The sequence below is a fragment of the Camelus ferus genome, chromosome 4 (genome assembly GCF_009834535.1).
Source record: "Camelus ferus isolate YT-003-E chromosome 4, BCGSAC_Cfer_1.0, whole genome shotgun sequence".
Lineage (NCBI taxonomy): Eukaryota > Metazoa > Chordata > Mammalia > Artiodactyla > Camelidae > Camelus > Camelus ferus.
In genome coordinates this window covers 75,607,167-75,626,999 of record NC_045699.1, presented here as the reverse complement: position 1 = coordinate 75,626,999, position 19,833 = coordinate 75,607,167, and the positions used below count along the sequence as shown (strand labels likewise).

The 19,833-nt window shown below is 38.2% G+C and overlaps 1 protein-coding gene across 7 annotated transcripts in view; it reads left to right on the top strand.

The window, feature by feature from the left end:
- LOC102523369 (lysine-specific demethylase 5D) overlaps positions 1-15,721 on the top strand; it is a 44,786-nt gene extending 29,065 nt beyond the window's left edge. For 3 of the 7 annotated variants that reach the window (XM_032479080.1, XM_032479078.1, XM_032479082.1), the window contains 15 exons: positions 1,054-1,235; positions 1,331-1,493; positions 5,538-5,657; positions 5,779-5,973; positions 6,247-6,428; positions 6,513-6,637; positions 6,761-6,908; positions 8,523-8,619; positions 9,138-9,496; positions 9,890-10,028; positions 10,426-10,905; positions 11,083-11,682; positions 11,949-12,027; positions 12,143-12,342; positions 12,451-15,721. In XM_032479080.1, the coding sequence (XP_032334971.1) occupies positions 1,054-1,235; positions 1,331-1,493; positions 5,538-5,657; positions 5,779-5,973; positions 6,247-6,428; positions 6,513-6,637; positions 6,761-6,908; positions 8,523-8,619; positions 9,138-9,496; positions 9,890-10,028; positions 10,426-10,905; positions 11,083-11,682; positions 11,949-12,027; positions 12,143-12,342; positions 12,451-12,786 (3,405 nt within the window). In that variant the 3' untranslated portion in view covers positions 12,787-15,721. Of the gene's footprint in view, positions 1-1,053; positions 1,236-1,330; positions 1,494-5,537; positions 5,658-5,778; positions 5,974-6,246; positions 6,429-6,512; positions 6,638-6,760; positions 6,909-8,522; positions 8,620-9,137; positions 9,497-9,889; positions 10,029-10,425; positions 10,906-11,082; positions 11,683-11,948; positions 12,028-12,142; positions 12,343-12,450 lie in introns of those variants that run through there. The other 4 variants (XM_032479084.1, XM_032479079.1, XM_032479083.1 and 1 more) reach the window with 3 other exon arrangements.
- Positions 15,722-19,833: the final 4,112 nt, after the last annotated feature.

Below are 19,833 nucleotides of genomic sequence, written 5' to 3'. Positions count from 1 at the left end.
TAAGATAAACCTTCTGCATCAGATCTTCAGTATATCCCCAAACAAGTCAAAACACATTCCTTTAAGAACAAGGTCTGTGTTCTTTTCTGGAACCAAGAACCCACTTGGGCAATATAGGCTGCTGTTTTCAAGATTACCACTGGGCCACAGGGTGGGTGGTGGACAAAGGTGAGTTAAAATATCACTAAGCTTTTCTGCTACGTCTACAGTTGTTTTGTTTGTTTGTTTCATGATTGTGTTGTGTTTTGGTTTGGTTACGTAAACCTTTGACTATTATTGAGAGTTGTGATAAAATGAATCTGCAAATTTTTGCCGGTTTTTTTTAGTGTTTCTGTGAAGGGATGGGCCATTGGTTTCCTCCTGAGATTTCACTGATGTCTTTCCGCAGTCAGCAGTTTTTTGATACTACCCCAAAATATGTTAATAACTTAGGTCCTAAAAGATAACACAGAAAAAAATGAGATGGGGTAAAAAGTGTTAATAGTTCAGTAGTTTGGAAGTAAGAGAGAGTCTGCAATATCCTATGACAAATACCCAGTTATAGTTCTAAGATCTGGGTAAGACCAAGAGAGCATAACATATTTTGTGGTGGTTTTTTTGTTTGTTTGTTTTGTTTTTTTTGTTTGTTTTTCTTTTGATAAATAATACAAAGACATGTAAAAGAAAAGTATCATAATAATATTTAGAAGATGTAAATAACCTGAGAACTAATACTGAATATTGTTGTCTATAAATTTTAATTAGAGTCCTGACAGAATGCCTGGAGTTAGAGATAAAGGACTTTAAAGAACACTTATGAAGAGTATTAGTTTCAGGAGCAGCTGAATGTTAATGTGGATTATGGATAATTAATATTTTGAGTTAGTTTCTTTCCCCAGAAAAATGTTTTTGTTCAGATATCACAAGGGACTTCCTGAGGGCCTGTGACTAGTAGGTTTACATTCCCAAAGTAGAGCAAACAGCATTCCCTGTGAACACAGTTGTCTTCGTATTGTATTTTATGTTTTTCAGTCTAATCCTGCTCCTTACTCTGCCAAATCCCTGCCCTGACAGGAATATGCAGCCAGTGGTTGGAACCTAAATGTGATGCCGGTGTTGGATCAGTCTGTTCTCTGCCACATTAATGCAGACATCTCAGGCATGAAAGTTCCCTGGCTTTATGTGGGCATGGTATTCTCAGCATTTTGTTGGCATATTGAGGATCACTGGAGTTACTCCATTAACTACCTACACTGGTGAGTGGGGTCCAAATGGCTGGTATGGGTATCAAGACTCCTTCCATAAGCAAGGGTATTCCCAGAATTTGTATGTGCTGTCTTTACCTGAGCAGGGGTGAGCCGAAGACCTGGTATGGTGTACCTTCACTGGCAGCAGAGCATTTGGAGGAGGTCATGAAGAGGCTAACACCTGAGCTGTTTGATAGCCAGCCTGACCTTCTACACCAGCTTGTCACCCTTATGAATCCCAACACCCTTATGTCTTACGGTGTGCCAGTGAGTACCTGGAAATAACGGACAGATTTAATATCTGACCTAGTGGGGAGTAAATGAAGAAGAACTTGGCTTTGGAGGAGATAGTTATATGCATTATAATGTGGAGACTAGGTTTAGCATCACATCTCTCCCTTTACATGCTGCTGTTAAGCTGCAATCCTATATAAATGACTAGGATAGGGCATCCTTAAGGGGAAGAGAAAAGATGGATTAGATAATTAACAGTGTAAAACTTAAAATGTGATTTCTGGCTTTTTATTCTGCATCCTAGTTTAAGACTGGTTTTTTTGTTAACATTATGTTGTAAAAATTACAATTTTATAAAGCCTAAATAGAGGTGGAAGACGTGATCTCAGACTTGAGAGTTTCCAGGATTAATTTATATTAGCCAATTTTACAAAAGATCGGAAGCTAGCAATTTGTAGGATGTAAAGTAGCACACTCCGTATCTCAGCAAGACTACACATTTTTTCATTTGTACTTCTATTAGATTTGGATTAACCTCTGTAGAACATTTATGAGCCTTTATGTCTGTCTGCCTCAGTTTTTCTATCTGCATAAAATGGACTTGGCAAGGTCTTACCTGAACTTTTTTCTTTCTTTCTTAATGTCAGTATAGTCTCATAGAAAAAGATAAGCCTTGAATATTGTTTATAATGAAATTATTCAGCTATCTAGTTATAACATTTGTCTTGCTACATGATTCTTGCTTATTTTTTTCCCCTACTCAGGACTAGAATCTGCATTTTATCTAGGTTATCTAACTTCCTGATGTACAATTGTTCTTTGAATTCTCTCACTATCCTTTTTCTGTAAAGTTGGTAGAAATAACTCCAGTTTCATTTCTGATTCTAATTGGAATCTTCTCTCTTTTTGTCACTCTAGCTAAAGGGTTGTCAATTTTGTTAATCATTTCTAGGACCTAGCTTTTGGTTTTGTTGATTATCTATTGTTTTCCTTTTCTCTTATTTTGTCTATTATTACTGCAGTCATCCCTACCTGGAATATATTTTTCCATTCTATTACTTTTAGCCTATTTGTGTCTTCATAGGTAGGCAATTTTCTTCTAAATAACTTATACATGAATTAAATTTATTCTTTCTGCTATTCTTTGCTTTGTGAAAGTTTAATTTTAAAGTTAATCTAATTGTCAGTGTGTAAAGTTTACTTCTATTATTTGTTCCTTTTGTGCATGTGCTGTATTTTTTGTTCCTCAATTCTACTTTTATTTCCTCATTTGTGATTAATTGATTGATTTTAGTTTAATTCTAGTTATTGCCCTTCTTTGTTGTTCATGTTTTAATTATTTTCTTAATGCTTACCTTGGAGACTAAAATTTTTACTTTAATTTTTAACAATTTGGTTTGACTTAAATACGAACTAACCTTCATTACTAAGTTTTAAAAAAACTTGTTTGCTGTGTAGCTCTGTCTGTCTGTTTGTCTTCATTTATGTTATTATTATGACAGATTACTGTTGTGTTCATTGTTTGCCTTTAATGTGGTTTTATAATTCTTTTATGCACTTTTCATTTGTAGAGAAAATAGGTGACATAAAAAATGCAATATGGATTTTTATACTTGCCAGTATAGATAGATGCCTTTTTCAGTGTTCTTACTTTGTATGCATTCTAGTTATATCTAGTGTCATTTAATTTCTTACAGAGCATAACTCCAAGAGGCAAGCCCCCTCAGCTTTTGATTTTCTAGAATATCTTTATTTCTCATTCATTCTTTTCTCTTTCATCACTTTAAATATGTTATCCCTTTGCCTTCTGGCAACCCTGATTTCTGATGAGAAATCTCCTGACAATTTTTTTTTGAGGATTTGTTGTATATGATGAATTGCTTCTCTGTTGCTGCTCTCAAGATTCTCTTTGTCCTCAGTTTTTGACAGTTTGATCATACTTGTGTCTCTTAAAATTTATTCTACTTAGAGATTTTAATTTTGCGATGTGTAAATCTTTGTCTAAAGTTTGGGAATTGTTCAGCCATTAATTTCTTCAAATATTCTTCCCACCCCTTTATTCCTCGCCTCTTCTTATGGGACTTCCATTATTTATTGTTTTGCCTGCCCAAATCTATTGAAACCAGCCAGTGACTTTTTCAGTTTAATTATAATTCTTCTCAACTTGTATATTTTTGTATTTGCTATTGCTGCTTCTTGTGGAGGTAGTGGGTGTTTACTGACTTTCCTGAAGAAAAATTTTTTGTAGGGGGACACGTTTTGAGACAATATTGACGTAATAAAAACTAACCATTATAAAGTGAATTAGTGGGTTACTACATTCACAGTGTTGTCAAAATACCATCTGTACCTAATTTCAAAACATTTTCATCACCCCCAAAAAGAAATTCTGAATGCACCAAGTCAGTCTCTATTCACTTTCTCCTTCTAGTCCCTGAACCACAGACTTATTTTTGATTTTTGTGGATTTACCTATTCTGGATATTTCTTGTGAATAAGTATGAGGCTTTTTGTGTCTTACCTTCTTTCACTTACTTAAATTTCAAGATTTATCCATACTGTAGCATGTGTCAATGCTTCATTGTTTTTCGGCTGAAAAATATTCCGTTGTATGTGTATATCACATTTTGTTTATCAGTTTGTCTTTTATTAGACATTAAGGTTGTTTCCAGCTTTTGGCTATCATGAATAATGCTGCTTTCAACACTTCTATACAAATGTCTGTTTGAGTCCTTGCTTTTAGTTCTTTAGGTTATATAACCAGAAACGGAAATGCTGAATCATGTAGTTCAATGTTTAACATTTTAAGGAATGTCCACTGTTTTCCATTGCGGATTCACCAGTTTACTTCCTCCCTTCCAGTGAGATTCTTGTTTCTTCACATCCTTGTCAATCTTGTTATTTTCCTTTAAAAAATTATTCTGGCAATCAGGTGTAAGAAATAGTGCCTCATACGGTTTTTTTGATCTGCATCTCCATAATGACTAATAATGTTGAGCATCTTTTAATGGACTTGAAGTAATATTGTAAAGTCTATTCTTTTTCTCCATTCTGTTAGCATGGTGTTTATCGAGTAATGAGATTTCTATAAACCAAAAGAAAAAGAGAGAAAGAGAGAGAAATCTTCCTAGGCTGGCTCTCGTTTGGGGGCCCATTTTTAGTGAAAGCTCTCCAACTCTTGCTTGAATGGAGCCTAGAAGTCAGCCAGAGGTGGGAGCCTTATGGTCTTCACAGTTCTTTTCTTAGCGTGCATGTAACCTTCTCAATTCTGAGAAACAAGTGGCAGCTTTTCAGTGCCCTTATTTCCCACATTATCTCTTTTCTCCGACTTTTCCTTGCCAGGCATGTAAAATTTCTTATTTTGTGCTTAGTCTCTTTTCTCATTCGTGGCTATGCCTAATACATTTTCCTTAACATACTTTCAATAAATGGAGCTTGGGAAGCCACTTCTATTTTGGAAAAATTCTCAGACAGATAAAATGAGGTCAGATCTTTGAGCTGCTTTTTTTAGGAAGACATCTGATAAGTTGAAAACACACCACTTCAGTTTTTTTAAAACAATATTTACATTGTTTTCCATGGCAACCAGCAAGCTGCGCTGGAATCTTAAACTGAAACTGCTATTCTCAAGGTAGCTATTGAGGTAGGTGGAGGAGCTATAAGCAGAGAAGTGATGATACCATAGTGCACTCTTATGAAAATAAAATTTTCTTTTTCTTTGTTTTTGGGGGTTTTTTTTGGTTTGGTTTTCACACTAGTTTTTGTAGTTTGTGATTTTATTGCAGGGTTTTGAAAATGCTTGGACACTTTTTGCCAACTTAATCATTGTTTTACTAGACAGGCAAAAATTTGTTTTACCTTCCATCATTTGTGATGATATAATTTCCAGCATTTTAAATTTACATTTCTCTCTTTATTGAAGAAATTAAGAATTGTCTTCATGCATATATGAATGAGTCGTGTGTTTGTTCTTGCATTGTGCATTATTTTTCTACATGCTTTTCTCTGACTGTCACTTTTAACCATTACATTGTCATTTTCTCCTGTAAGGCAACCCCTCTTGTCTCTTCTTTTTAGGTTGTGCGCACAAACCAATGTGCCGGAGAATTTGTCATCACTTTCCCTCGTGCTTACCACAGTGGCTTTAACCAAGGCTACAATTTTGCTGAGGCTGTCAATTTTTGCACTGCTGACTGGGTGAGTCTAGAATGTGGTAGATTTGCAGATAGAAAGACATTAAGAATATACATAGCAGTTATTGGAGAAACTCAGCACCGTCGTCTCTAGGTGGCCACATACGGTTTTGAACTACTTGCAGCTACCTGTTGGACGCCAGTGCATTGAACACTACCGCAGACTTCGGCGCTACTGTGTCTTTTCTCATGAGGAACTCATATGCAAGATGGCTGCCTTTCCAGAGAAGTTGGACCTAAATTTGGCTGTGGCTGTACACAAAGAGATGTTCATCATGGTGCAGGAGGAGCGACGTTTACGAAAGGCTCTATTGGACAAGGTGGGTAGTGAGGAGCAGGACTTTGGGATTCAGTATAACAGACTATATGGATGGGAAACATAGACAGAAATTGAATAAGCATTCTGTGCCTTATCTCTAAGTCACACATTTTGAATTTGAAAGAGACTATATCTGTTTATATTTTTTTCTTCCGATTTCTCTACAGCTGTTCTTACAAGGTTGAGCTCACAGCAGGGCTCACTGTTGGCTGAGGTGGGGTGTCCACAATCCTGCTCCTAGTCTTTACAGTATATGTGGGTTGAACACCCCCAGGGCATCACGGAGGCTGAGCGAGAGGCTTTCGAGCTGCTCCCAGATGATGAGCGCCAGTGTATCAAGTGCAAGACCACCTGCTTCCTGTCAGCCCTGGCCTGCTATGACTGCCCAGACAGCCTTGTCTGCCTTTCCCATATCAATGATCTCTGCAAGTGCTCCAGTAGCCGGCAGTACCTACGGTAAGCATAAGCCTGCTTGGAGGACACTGAAGAGGTTATAGAGCTGTGCCAGATGATGTGCTTTTCTGTGTCCCCTTCCTCCAGATATCGGTACACTTTGGATGAACTCCCTGCGATGCTCCATAAGCTGAAGATTCGGGCTGAATCCTTTGACACCTGGGCCAACAAAGTGCGAGTGGCCTTGGAAGTGGAGGATGGGCGGAAGCGGAGTAAGTGCTAAGAGGTGTAAGAACCCTGGGGTAAACTCTTTCTTTTTCTTCAGCACTCCCAACCTGTCTTCTCCACCTGGACATGACACTGCCTACCTCTTATAATTTTAACTCTGTCTCCAGGCTTTGAAGAGCTAAGGGCACTGCAGTCTGAGGCCTGTGAGGGAAGGTTTCCTAACAATGAGCTGCTTAAGCAATTGACGGACTGCTTGAAGGAAGCAGAGGCTTGTGTCTCCCAAGTATTGGCTCTGGTCAATGGCCAGGAGGTCAGGTATGTTACAGAAAAACTCAAGAAGGATGGTAGTATGTAAAAATTGGTAAAAAGAAATGGGTACACCATAAATAAAGACTCTGCATAGCTAATATGGTCTATGTCATTGTATATATAATGTGTTATATATATTGGTGACCAATATTTCCATAGGTAACGTAGTTGAAGAAGGATGGATTCAGCACAGGGTAAATTATAGTGAGACATTATCAAGACATGAAAACTATGTAATGAAACAAGAAACTGTTGAAAGTGGACAGTTTCAACCAAGATGTAGTTCACAATTTCATCATGAATGACAATGGGAATAAAGATGCCACAGAAAAATTGCACTCTTGCCCTACTGTTAGCAAATTTCATGAAAGTATTCAACCATCAGAATTTCCACAAAGTTTATTCTTGGCTAGGTAGATGGATAAAATTTTAGAGGTTAGAAAACCCTCACATTCTGTTTACCTATTGGTTGCCAAAAGTATGTGATAACAGATATACATCTGCTTTTGACTGAAAAATCAACTGAATGATTATATATATACACTTTGTAAATTTTAGGTAAACTAAGGAGGAGCTATTAATGACAATGTCAAAGTCATACTTGTTTTTAACTTAAAAGAATTTTTTTGGAAATTAAAGATAGTTGTGGTGAATTAACTTTATATCATTTTTCCTTTGTCTACTTCAAAGAAAATAAAGAACTTTCCTATCTTGAGCAGGGATACTCATATTCAATGCCTTTGGGTTTTAATACTTAATCTGTCTTGGTTTCTCAACAATCTAACTTGATGGCCTCTTCAGTTCTTTCCCATATAGACAGTTTATAGCCAACAGTACATTGTAGGAGTTACCATCACTTGCAGCTGTTTCACTTATGACACACTGAACAGTTCTTATTTTTCCCTTTTCTAGAGAGTATCTATTATTATTTAACTCATGTGTCATCACGCAACACTCCTGGCTTCTTAATTTGTCCATGTATTTTTAAATGCTGATACTTAATTTCAGTTATAATTAATAGGTTTATTATCTTTAGCTTTATTGTGAAAGCTACTACTCATATCCTGTTGACAGTATACTTTTTTGCCTTCTCACTTTTCATATTGGTCTCCTTATGTCTTAACTGAATATTATCCAGAGGCCATCTCACATTTTTGTTCTGTCAAAAAGAAATCTGTATTTATTTTTATTTTACTGACTAATGATACTCACCGTAGACACCATACTATTAAATTTCCTCAAAAACTTGGATTCTCTCTTTGGTATCTTCAGTCTGTTACTTAACAGTTTCTATCAACTGTAAAATGTCTTCAGGTCTTTTTTTCTTTTCTTTTTTTTTTTTTATTGAGTTATAGTCAGTTTACAATGTTGTGTCAATTTCCAGTGTAGAGCACAATTTTTCAGTTATACGTGAAAATACATACATTCATTGTCGCATTTTTTTCCTCAGGTCTTTTCTTTTATCTTAACTTATAGGTTCAGAGTCCTAGAACTTTGAAAATAACTTTTGAGGTCATTTCTATAACATGGAATAGGAATAAGGATGATGTATTTTTTAGAATGCATGAAGTATAGCTTAGTAGGTTCACTGAGTCAATCCTTTTTCTCTGAGTCCTGCAGGATTAAAACTCCACAACTGACACTAACTGAGCTACAGGTCCTTCTTGAGCAGATGGCCAGCCTCCCCTGTGCCATGCATCAGATTGGGGATGTCAAGGTGAGGAGTTACCTGGCATGAAATCCTTGTTAACATCAGATACTAGCAAAACTGAGATACCATGTAAGCATGAAAAGTGATTATTTTACATAGCTCCTTATAATACATCTTTCTCAGAGGCTATGGAGATAGCTAATCCAGTACTGTCTATTCTGATAACTTGTATAAACAGATATCCTTCCAAATAGAAGCTAATATAGATACTAAGCAGAGGGCCACATAGAGGGGTGTAGGAAGGATTTTTTTGGACTTCAGAGTCTCAAGAAGCTTTCTAGAAGGTAAATAAGATGGCGTTAATGTAAACTTGGAAAAGTAAATTTCAGATAATTAAAGGAGAAGCATATTTGTGGTAAGTAAAGTGCTTTTATTGGTGTCAACTAGATTATGTCCTAGAATATGGCTGAAATTAAATGGAAATCAACAACATACACCTAAGAAAGAAAATGAGGAGATCAAACCTGGATGATAAGAGTATATAGATGACTAAAAAATCTTTTCTTTTTACTGTACCTCTGCAGAATTTCCTGCAACAGGTGGAGGCCTACCAAGCTGAGGCCCGGGAGGCCCTGGCCTCATTGCCTACTAGTCTGGGACTACTGCGGTCCCTGTTAGAGAAGGGACAGCAGCTGGGTGTGGAGGTACCTGAAGCCCAGCAACTCCAGCAACAGATGGAGCAAGCACAGTGGCTAGATGAAGTAAAGCAAGCACTGGCTCCTTCAGCTCCAAGGGGCTCTCTGGTCATCATGCAAGGGCTGTTAGTTACAGGTGCCAAAGTAGCTTCCAGCCCTTCTGTGGACAAGGCCCGGGCTGAGCTTCAGGAGCTGCTGACCGTTGCAGAACACTGGGAAGAAAAGGCTCACTTTTGCTTGGAAGCCAGGTGGGACCCATCCTTTCTTCAAACGTACTGTGACTCTAGTCCTTGGAGTTTGACTCCAGTGTGTTAACCTCACACCAGACTGCCACTTAGGCATGTGCTAGACATGTTGTCTAGTCCCATACATATACTTCTGCTGTTTAAAGGCAGTGATTGAGGAAGTACTCCTGGGCTGAGCTAGTTCATGGATCAGAGATACCAGGCATGACTTCTAACAGACTCACATGTCTCCTACCGTGTTTAGAGAGTTGCTCAAAATTGGGGAGTTGTTTCTCACTTACTCTGTCAGACTTTTTGTTGCTTGTGATTTTGGTAAAAAATCTAGGATGCAGCCTGAAAAAGGTGTATACTCATTAATATTTAATGATATATTCATTTTTTCCCCAACATTCTTAGGCAGAAGCATTCACCAGCTACACTGGAAGCTATCATTCATGAGGCAGAAAACATCCCTGTTCACCTGCCTAACATCCAGGCACTCAAAGAGGCTCTGACCAAGGCACAGGCTTGGATTGCTGATGTGGATGAGATCCAGGTGAGGACCTTGTTTCTTTCCTTCTGCTGACTCGCAGTTAGAAGACAGACAGTTTTTATCTTAGACATCTCAGTTGGGTTATACCAGAAAGTGAAAGCAGCAGGTTGGAGGGAGTCATGAAGGAGCTAAGGATACCAGCATTAGAACAGTAGAAGGAGAAATGTATTTATGGGCCTAGACCAGAGAGTGTCAACATGGAACAGGGCCAGACAAACCAAACCAGAAAGACTAAGTGGCCTGTTAAGTGGCTGTCTTTCTTCCTGCAGTAGGAAAAGTACTTCTGGGAGAAAAGGAGTTTCTCATGGTTATACAGCATGACACTCAACATTACTGACTATGTCTACACATAGCAGTTGTTGACACTAATCACCTGACCTTTTTCTTGCATCCATGCCAGAATGGTGACCACTACCCATGCCTGGATGACTTAGAGGGTCTGGTAGCTGTGGGCCGAGACCTACCTGTGGGGTTGGAGGAACTGAGACAGCTAGAGTTGCAGGTAATAAAAGCGCACTCCTGGAGAGAGAAGGCCTCCAAGACTTTCCTGAAAAAGAATTCATGGTACACGTTGCTGGAGGTGAGGCCTAGGACCCTGACCCATAACCTCTTATGTCCCTGGCCTGGCTATTGTGAGATGACTCATATGAGAGCATGCGGGTTTGAGGGATGCTGGGACAGGAGGAGAGGAAATGTGAAGCAGGGGAATCATGGCCATTCCCCCTCTGTCTGCCTGCCTCAGGTGCTCTGCCCATGTGCAGACACTGGCTCAGACAGGACCAAGCGCACCCAGTGGATGGAGAAGGAGCTGGGGTTGTACAGATCTGATACAGAGCTGCTGGGACTGTCTGCACAGGATCTCAGGGATCCAGGCTCTGTGGTAAGGAGCTTGGGCAGAGAGAGGGTGAAGAACCTGCTGATAAACACCTGAGCTGTGTCACCATAGGTGACCAGCTGCTTCCTGAGCCTCAGTACTCCTGGCTTAGGGTGTAAATGACACCAGGATAGGTAGGGACTACACTTCTAATCTACTCTCCTTCTGTCCTGGGCATGGCAGATTGTGGCTTTCCTGGAAGGGGAACAAAAGGAGAAGGAGGGAATCCTGCAGCTGCGTCGCACCAACTCTGCCAAGCCCAGTCCACTGGCATTATCAACCACAGCTTCCTCTGCAACCTCCATTTGTGTGTGTGGGCAGGTGCCAGATGGGGTGGGAGCTCTGCAGTGTGACCTGTGTCAGGACTGGTTCCATGGGCGATGTGTGTCCGTACCCCGCCTCATCAGCTCCCTGAGGCCCAGTGCCACCTCATCATCTCTTCTGGCCTGGTGGGAATGGGACACCAAATTCTTGTGTCCACTGTGCATGCGCTCACGGCGTCCGCGCCTGGAGACCATCCTGGCACTGCTGGTAGCGCTGCAGAGACTGCCTGTGCGGCTGCCTGAGGGCGAGGCCCTGCAGTGCCTCACAGAGAGGGCTATCAGCTGGCAAGGCCGTGCCAGGCAGGCTCTGGCCTCTGAGGATGTGACTGCTCTGTTGGGACAGCTGGCGGAGCTTCGCCAGCGGTTGCAGTATGAACCCAGGCCCGAGGAGCCCCTTTCCTACCTTTCAGCCCCTGCTTCTGGCCCTCTCAGAGAAGGCAGTGGCAGGGACATGACTAAGGTTAGCAGCCCACCCCTAGCTCTTATCCTTAAATTTTTATCTCATCTCCATATCCGTATTTAGGATTCAGCCCTCTTTTCTCTGCTATTCAGTCTCCTTAGTTTAGCCTCGATTCCCCATTCATTTTGTCCACATCCTTAGACAGCCCTATTATATTAGTCTGTGATTGCCTTCCTGTTGCAGAAAGTGGAGAATCACAAGTTTGGGGTTTGGGGAAGAATAGGGCCTGGTACTACCATCATCCTTTTTCTTGCTCCCCATGGCAGGTCCAAGGATTGCTGGAGAACAGAGACAGTATAAGCAGTCCTGAGAAGGTAGCCCCTGGGCAGGGCTCAGATAAGAGAGGTAGGTGTAGGTGTATGTAGGCTGTTGACCAGAGTAGAGTGGGCCTGAGCTCTGTTAAGGTGTTGACTATAAGAACAGGAACTGCCTCTAATCCAGCCTGTCTCCACAACCCCAGACCTGGAGTTGCTGTCCTCACTATTGCCACAGTTGACTGGCCCGGTACTGGATTTGCCTGAGGCAACTAGAGTTCCCCTGGAGGAGCTCATGTTGGAGGGAGATCTACTTGAGGTGACCCTGGATGAGAACCATAGCATCAGGCAGATTTTGCAGGCTGGGCAGCCTCCAGACCTACAACGGATCCACACACTTCTGGAGGTGAGGGGATGGAGGTCATGCACAGGGGAAGGAGATCAGGCAGAGCAGGAAGTTCAGGCCTGACCACTGATCCACAACTCCTTTCTGCTTGTCTGTGTATAATTGTAGCTGGAAAAGCCTCGGCGTCAAGGAAGTAGGATAAGGGGCCGGATACTGGAGAAGCGACAGCGACGGCAGCAAAAAGTAGGTCTGGGTAGAAAGAGTGAGGATATTGTTCAAGAAGAACTGGCATCAAAAAAAGCCCGGAGCTCAGATATCAAGCATGAGGAAGGCGAAGAAGAAGAAGAGTTTGAGGAGGAAACAGATTTTGAAAATATATTTCTGACACCCCCTGTAGAAGATAACCCCATTTTGAAAGTGAACCAAAATAACCTAAAACAAGATTCAGGTACCACAACATATTTTCCTCCTGTAACCCCTTTGGCTACACCTGTCTTACCCTGAGCAGCAAGAGTTATGACAGCAACACAGAACATTTTTATGTAATGTCACTGCCTCCTGGACCTTCCTAGATCCTGTACCTTCTTTTGTATCAACTTTTGTCACCTCAGAAAGTTTTGAAATGCTAACTCCTAAAGGTGATGTTTTAAAGGTGATGTTTTAAGCTCAGTTTCTGCAGACAGTGCCTGTGTCCTCTTCCCATTAACGTTTACTGAGACTACAATACAGAAGATAGTTTTCTAAGCCAGTTTTTTTCTAAACTGAGGCAAATAAAACTTGAGAAAGGCAAATTATCATATTTCTTCTGATTTTTCCCCCCTAACTTCCTCTATTCTTTTTTTCCTCCTCCTGATACCTTTGAAATATTTTGGTGCTTCAAGGCTTCTTAACATCTTAATTCTACCTCGTTTTTGTTTCTCTCCTTTATTTGTGTCGTAAGAAAAGACATTACTGATGTGTAATTACTTGTTGAGGCCAAAAAGAATAGAGCAAAATAAGTTCTTATTTCCAGCTACAGTCTGTTTTTAATTCCTTTAAAATAAAACAATGGCTGTGTTTTAAAAATGTGAATTTTATTTGCACTTTTTGGAATTTAGAAGTGAAGGACTCAAGTTGGGAAACAAAAAATGTTTTAGAATGTATGATGTCTTATTTGGTAGGGGTGAAGGAGTGAGTGTTCATTTGTAAAAAGGTATGAGAGTTTTGTGTCGTTTCTTTTTTTTTCCTTATAGATGCCAATTGCTTCAGGTGTATTTATTGAGAAGTAATTCTTTTTCCCTTAAGTTGCTTTATTCATTTTGTCAGAAATGTTGGTTGTACTGTCTCTGTATCTTGATCTATTCTATTATGTCCATTATCCCTTTGCCAGCATTCCATTGTTTTCATTAATACAGCTTTCATTAAGTGTAACAGTAGGGTAGAATTGTTCCTCTCACTTTATTGTTTTTCAGATAGTTTTAAGAGCCTGATACCAATCTCTCTTTTTCCACATGTGGTTGGTTTTGAATTCTATGTCTGATAGATTTGAACTTGAAAAGAGTTATTTAAAATGATAAATATAGTATGTGATTTAATAGCATTTATTATAAGAATTTAGTGAGATCACTATGTTAAGTATTTCAAGCAATACCATCACTCAGTTTGTTTATTTTCTTCTGTCTCCCTGAGTGATATAGACATATAGGCTGTATGGTACTTCTGTCATTCCCTTTCAGGAATCAAATTCTGTTGACCTGTTTTGAATCTCTTGTCAATGCTTTCCCCTCTCTTTCTGGTACCCCACCCAGTGTAGGCTCTTTGTTTCTCTGTGTAAAATTTCATGCCACCGTCCCTATTTTCCTGTCTTTTTTTTTCATGTCGGTAGGTGATCCTTAAGCATAGCTTTGTTATCAAGAAACCTATTCCATCTCCTTAACCTCGTTTTTAGCTTTTTTACCAGTCAAAACAAAGTAGAAAACAAACAATATCCAAGCGTTACTCTACTGCAACGTAGGAATCAGGTCAAATAAATAGAAAGTCTTAATGGTATTTCATCTAAATATAAGAATTACTCCTAAACTTCAGTGTCTTTTCTCCTTCACCACAATGTGGCAAAAGAGTCTGTGATTCTTGATGGGCCTCTGAAATTTTATATTCTCCCAGGAGTATCTTATATACATCATTTGCTCCCTGTATTTGTTCCCTTGGAGTTTGTATATGTACCTCAGCATTTGAAAATTAACTATTTAGTGGAAAATACTGATAAGGTGAAAGAATTCAGGTTTTGTCTACTCATAATCTCACTAAGCACTTCACAAATTATTTACCTCCTCTCCATTAAGGAAACAACTCAAGGTCAGACAGTTGTGCATCTTTTCTTAGGTCACCTCTGCTCATAGTGCTTTATTTGTTTTACTTCATGAGTAAGTTGTAACAATTGAAATCAGACACAAATGCAACATTAAATGTTGTATGTATGCTAGTTTATCATGTGACTATAGGTTGAATTAATTAAGAAACATGACCAAATCTGCAGCAAAATCAATATACAGAATCATTCTGTAATACTTATTGAGGATAATTCTTTTTCAGGAAAATTTTAATCTTGGTCTCAAAAAAAGCATACTAAAGCTTCACTATGCCATTAACTGCAGTGCAGTAGAGCAAATACCTATTCAGCTTCTGTTCCTGGTAAAATTCATGAAACCGATGATTTTCACATTCATGACTGAGTTAGTGTCACCACTGACATTAGTACAATAACACATGATTCACATATTTTCTGCATAGCATCTGCAGATGACTAATACAGTAAATAACCAATGACATTAAACATGTTGTATTTTCTAGTTTTGTAAATTTGTCTGATTCCACACACTTTTTCTACCACCAGTTGTAGCACATCTTAGAAGATTCTAATTTAGGTTGCACTAAATTTGTGTTTCCTCAACTACTGAAAAAATAATTGTTACCTATAGTGGTTCCATACAGACTATTATAAAGACCCAGACTTTAGGTACTTCCAGCTTGTTACTGGTTTCTCAAAACAACATACAAGTATTAGTAATACCTGTCACCTTAGCAATTAAGTCAACCCAGTTGAAATAATTTGCTTGTTTTAATTGACTGTTGGTGCTCCCGCTGTCCTCAACTCCTTTACTATTCTGAAAGACTATCTTAAATTTACTTTCTCTCAACATTTTTCTTCAGCTGCTGCTGTCAAACCCAATAAACTCAACATTGGTAAATGGCCTTCTTTATCTGCTTATCAGATGAGCCATTGAAAACTTATTTTGGTCCTGGTCATTCTGATATTTATTATTTTTATGAAGAAGTTCTGCTGTGATGAGATATGCTATTTAAATGTTCTACTTTTCCTGACTATTATTTTTGTGTGGTTTTGAAATAGTAAGTGCTTAATCTGATAAAACCAACATAAATGCTTTTCTTTTAACAGCTATTTTGTCAGTGCATAATAAGCCATACTTTACCATCTAATTCAATAACGCATTCCTGCACCATATCTGACATTTGGCATCCACTTTTCTTTTTGTGATGTTTACAGTAATAAGCAAAACATAAGATGAATCCCTATAGCAATAGATAATGGTATTTGAAAACACTATCTAAACTTATAACTGCCTGTGATTTGCAATATGCCAAGGAATGCATACCTTCATATACTCTTAACTACTCTGTTCTCCACATGTAAATGAATGGGAATGGCTATGTACCAGTATAATTTCATAAAAGGTTTTTGTGACATAAAATATTTTCCCCCAAGCACTTAAAAATGTAAAAGCAGCTGACTGGCTTTAGGTAATAGCTTGCTGACCCCCTTATCTAAGAGGCCAGAAAAAAGAATGATATAATTAAATGTGGCTGAACTTTTCTCAAAAGTCCAGATTTCTTAAACCTACCCACTTTGTACTGTTTGATATTTTGTTTTGTTTTGTTTTGGTTTTTTTTTGGTAGAACTAACAAGTTGTTTTGGGTTATGGGGTTTTGTTTTGGAACTTTTATCTTCACCTTTTTTGTATCATAATTGGACACTTTTGTGTGCAGCTTTCTTACATAATTATTTTTACCTGCAGTTGAAATAGATGTTTTCCTTGCCCTTGACAGTTGCTTCTCAATTTTTTCTCCTCTAAGTATCCCTGTCTTTTTAGCTTATGCCATAAATTCTGCCCTTTCTCATTCTAATTATCTACATATAATAAAATCCCAACTCTATTTCTGCATCCTTTATTCCAGTCTTTACCACTCTTGCTGTTTTCCCTCTATGATAACACTGACCAACCTATTTATCCTAGTCTATGCTGTGTTCCCTATCCTACCCCTGACTACCATTCTGTTTATCACTTCCAATATAACTTGTTACATTAATGAACCGAAGATGTTCTTTGTGTTGACTCCTTTATTTTTCACTATGGTAGCTTAGAAGCCACTGGTATCCAAGTTAAATTCATACACATCCTGTTATTTTTTTTTAATACCCAAAATAAGCAGAATTTAGCCATTTAGATTTTTCTAGTTTCTAGGTACTGTAAGTCTTCATCCAGCATCTGCTGAGTGATAAAATAGGAGCTTTTGGATAAAATTCCCTGAGCCATAATTGTCCTTTGCAACTCTCTGATGCACAGAATTCCTGCAGCATTGCTGAGGAATGATCACCTACGCATATGCACACAGTCCTGAGAGTTGAGATTATACAATCCAAGTCTAGAACTCCTAGGACAGGATAGGAGTATTTCCTCTGAAATCTCCAGTTTGCTTTGATTTATATAGACAGATTTGATTTATACTGACAGAAATATAATTTTAGAAATTTTGTCTTTTTAGAAAAGTAGTAAAAAAATCATATATTTTAGGAATTCACAGCACAAAAGTCACTTAAATTTTCTCATTTGCTGAACAGTTTTATTGCCTTTTCAGGACATTTTTTGGTAAAATTATCAGAAAGGCATAAAATTTACTTATAAAATTAAAGTAGAAGTTAAAAATACAATTCAGAAAAGGCCAGTTTATATACATTTTAAGCAAACTTCAACTTAGAATAATTGTCAATATTCTATTTAGTAGATAAAAAAGAGCTCTTGAGTTTTCTTTAAGACAATAAAAATACATAAGCAATCCACTTAAGGCATGAAAACTAATTTCATAACTTTTAAGTTACAAAATATAAAGTTTATACAATTGTTACTTATAGATGTGGTTTTAATTTGAATTTGTATCCAACTTCATATACCTGACCATTAGCATACATTCTCTAAACAAAACAAAATGTTCTCTCAAATCACCTTTTCAATTTTGATGACCTGACTTAACTGCCTCTGTCATCAAGACTTTATTTGAAAAAAGTTAATGGATGAGGCTCTGATGTAATTTTTTTCCTTAAAAAAAAAAAAAAGTTTCAAGTAAAAACAAACTTATTCCAAAGTAGCCTTTGTATATTTAAAACACTTAAGCAATTCCATGAAAAAAAAAAAAAAAAAAAAAAGACAAGCTTGTAAGTCTTCCAAGGGGAGTCTAAAGCAGAGAGAGATTTTCATACATAATAATGTCTTTTTTTTTTTAAAACAGGAATAGCTGTGTTTAAACAATTATGTACAGAGTTAACAATACACTGTACACGTGGTATCAGACTGCTCATCAGTATTTCTCCAGAGTCACATCACTGGGATTTAACCATTTCACAGAGGAGCCAAGCAGAGTCTGAAATTCACTTGTAAATTCAGCCAAATATAATAGCTCTTTGCTTTTGAGATTAAAGGCTTCCAGGTCTTTGGAGCAATAGAACAGAGACTTGCTGAAATTTGCCTGTAAAACTGCGTCTGCAACTGACAATTTCCATATTTGGAAAACTGCAGTGGAATATACAAGATGACATTTTCAATTTTTTAAAAGCACATTAGAAAGCAATAACTAGTTTTGCAGCCTACAAAATAAAATTGATAGTGGCTCAAGTTTTTGGCAAAATTACAGGTGCTCCCAATAACTGATTACCATCCTGAGAAAACCGTAACAGGAGTCCTGTCACCAGACCATTACTGACCAATGATATCTTTCTAAGGTGAGAAGTTTATACTTTCAGTGGGAATAACTTTGGACTCATCTAGCTTTAAGAGAGAATCTAGAAAAGGCTGTCTGATTTTTAGAATGCAAGAGGAACAGCTTTTCTTTTTTATTTTGTAAGAGGAGATACCAGGGATTGAACATGGGACCTCATGCTTATTAGGCAGGTGCTCTACTGCTTGAGCTATACCCTCCTCCTAGGAGGAACATCTTAATAAGATTCATCAAATGCTCTCTTCATTGCTCTCCCCGCTAATGGAAACTGGTTAAGTCCTATTCAGTCAGCTCTGGACACAATTTAAGTTCTAACTCCAAATATGTCCTGCTGTAATCACTGAGGCAAATCTGTATCCCAGTTTAAGAGGACTGATTATATGTTTTCCATCCCGCCTCCTCCCCTGGCAAAAGTAAATACCCACTTTTAATACCACATTTCCTTTCATACCACCCCAATCCTCATCTCTTTTGGAATTAACTAACTTCAAGTGATTTGTGACATTCCTTATGTACGCACGGCAATGTAATTTTATGATTTCCATCACTAAAAAAAATTTCACTGTTTATAATGACATACACACTTCCATAGCTTCATAAAATGAAAAGGATGTTATTTATTAAGAACATTTGTTAACACACAGCAGAGGATTATTCTGTGTGTATACCCCAAGAGACTGGGCACAAGGGCACGGTGGCTTAATAATGCAGAAAAGACCGGATCTAAGCAAATATAATGATATATAAAGTCTCCAGGGACAATAATTAATGCTTTTCCTTATCCTACATGAGAAGGGATACTGTCACTACTGTGGCATGTTGGGAGCTTCTAGGACTTTTTTCCAAAGATTTAGTGACTGAAGCCTTAAAGGGACCAACTATTCTGTAAAATTCCAGTGAATGACAACTTCAGCACTTTGGGCTCTGGGGTCATAATTTGCCTTGGCACTGTTCTGTTGAGGACAGTTTATACTGTGCTATTAATTTGATCCCCAGTACATATAATTTATCTTTTGCAGAAAATTTCATTAAGTGGGGTTCATGGAGACTTACAAACCACTCACCTTCATCTGCTTTTTAAAAAGGGTTTTTAGGTCCTGCTACCCTAAGAAAACTACGCTAACATATTTTTTCTACGACATGATATCCATGCTTACCTCTGAGTAACAGACGCTTGGATGTCATAACATGGTAAGAGAGGACTATCTGGAAATTCAAATTCAAACACATCACTTAAGCCTTATCTTCATCATCCTGGTCCTCTGCTTCAGAAGGATTTGTCAAAACACTGTATCCAGCCTTATTATCTCACTCTAATGAAGAGTAAAAGAGAAAGCAGTCAGTATGCTCTCCAGGATTTCATTCTCACAATTAACTACCAAATTAAAAGCACTCATGACCCATCACCCCCCTCACCCAAACCAGAGAAATGTTTTGTAACTCATTCACTTTCTAACAAATTCAAACAAATAAAATTGTTTCTCACCACATACAGACCTTCCA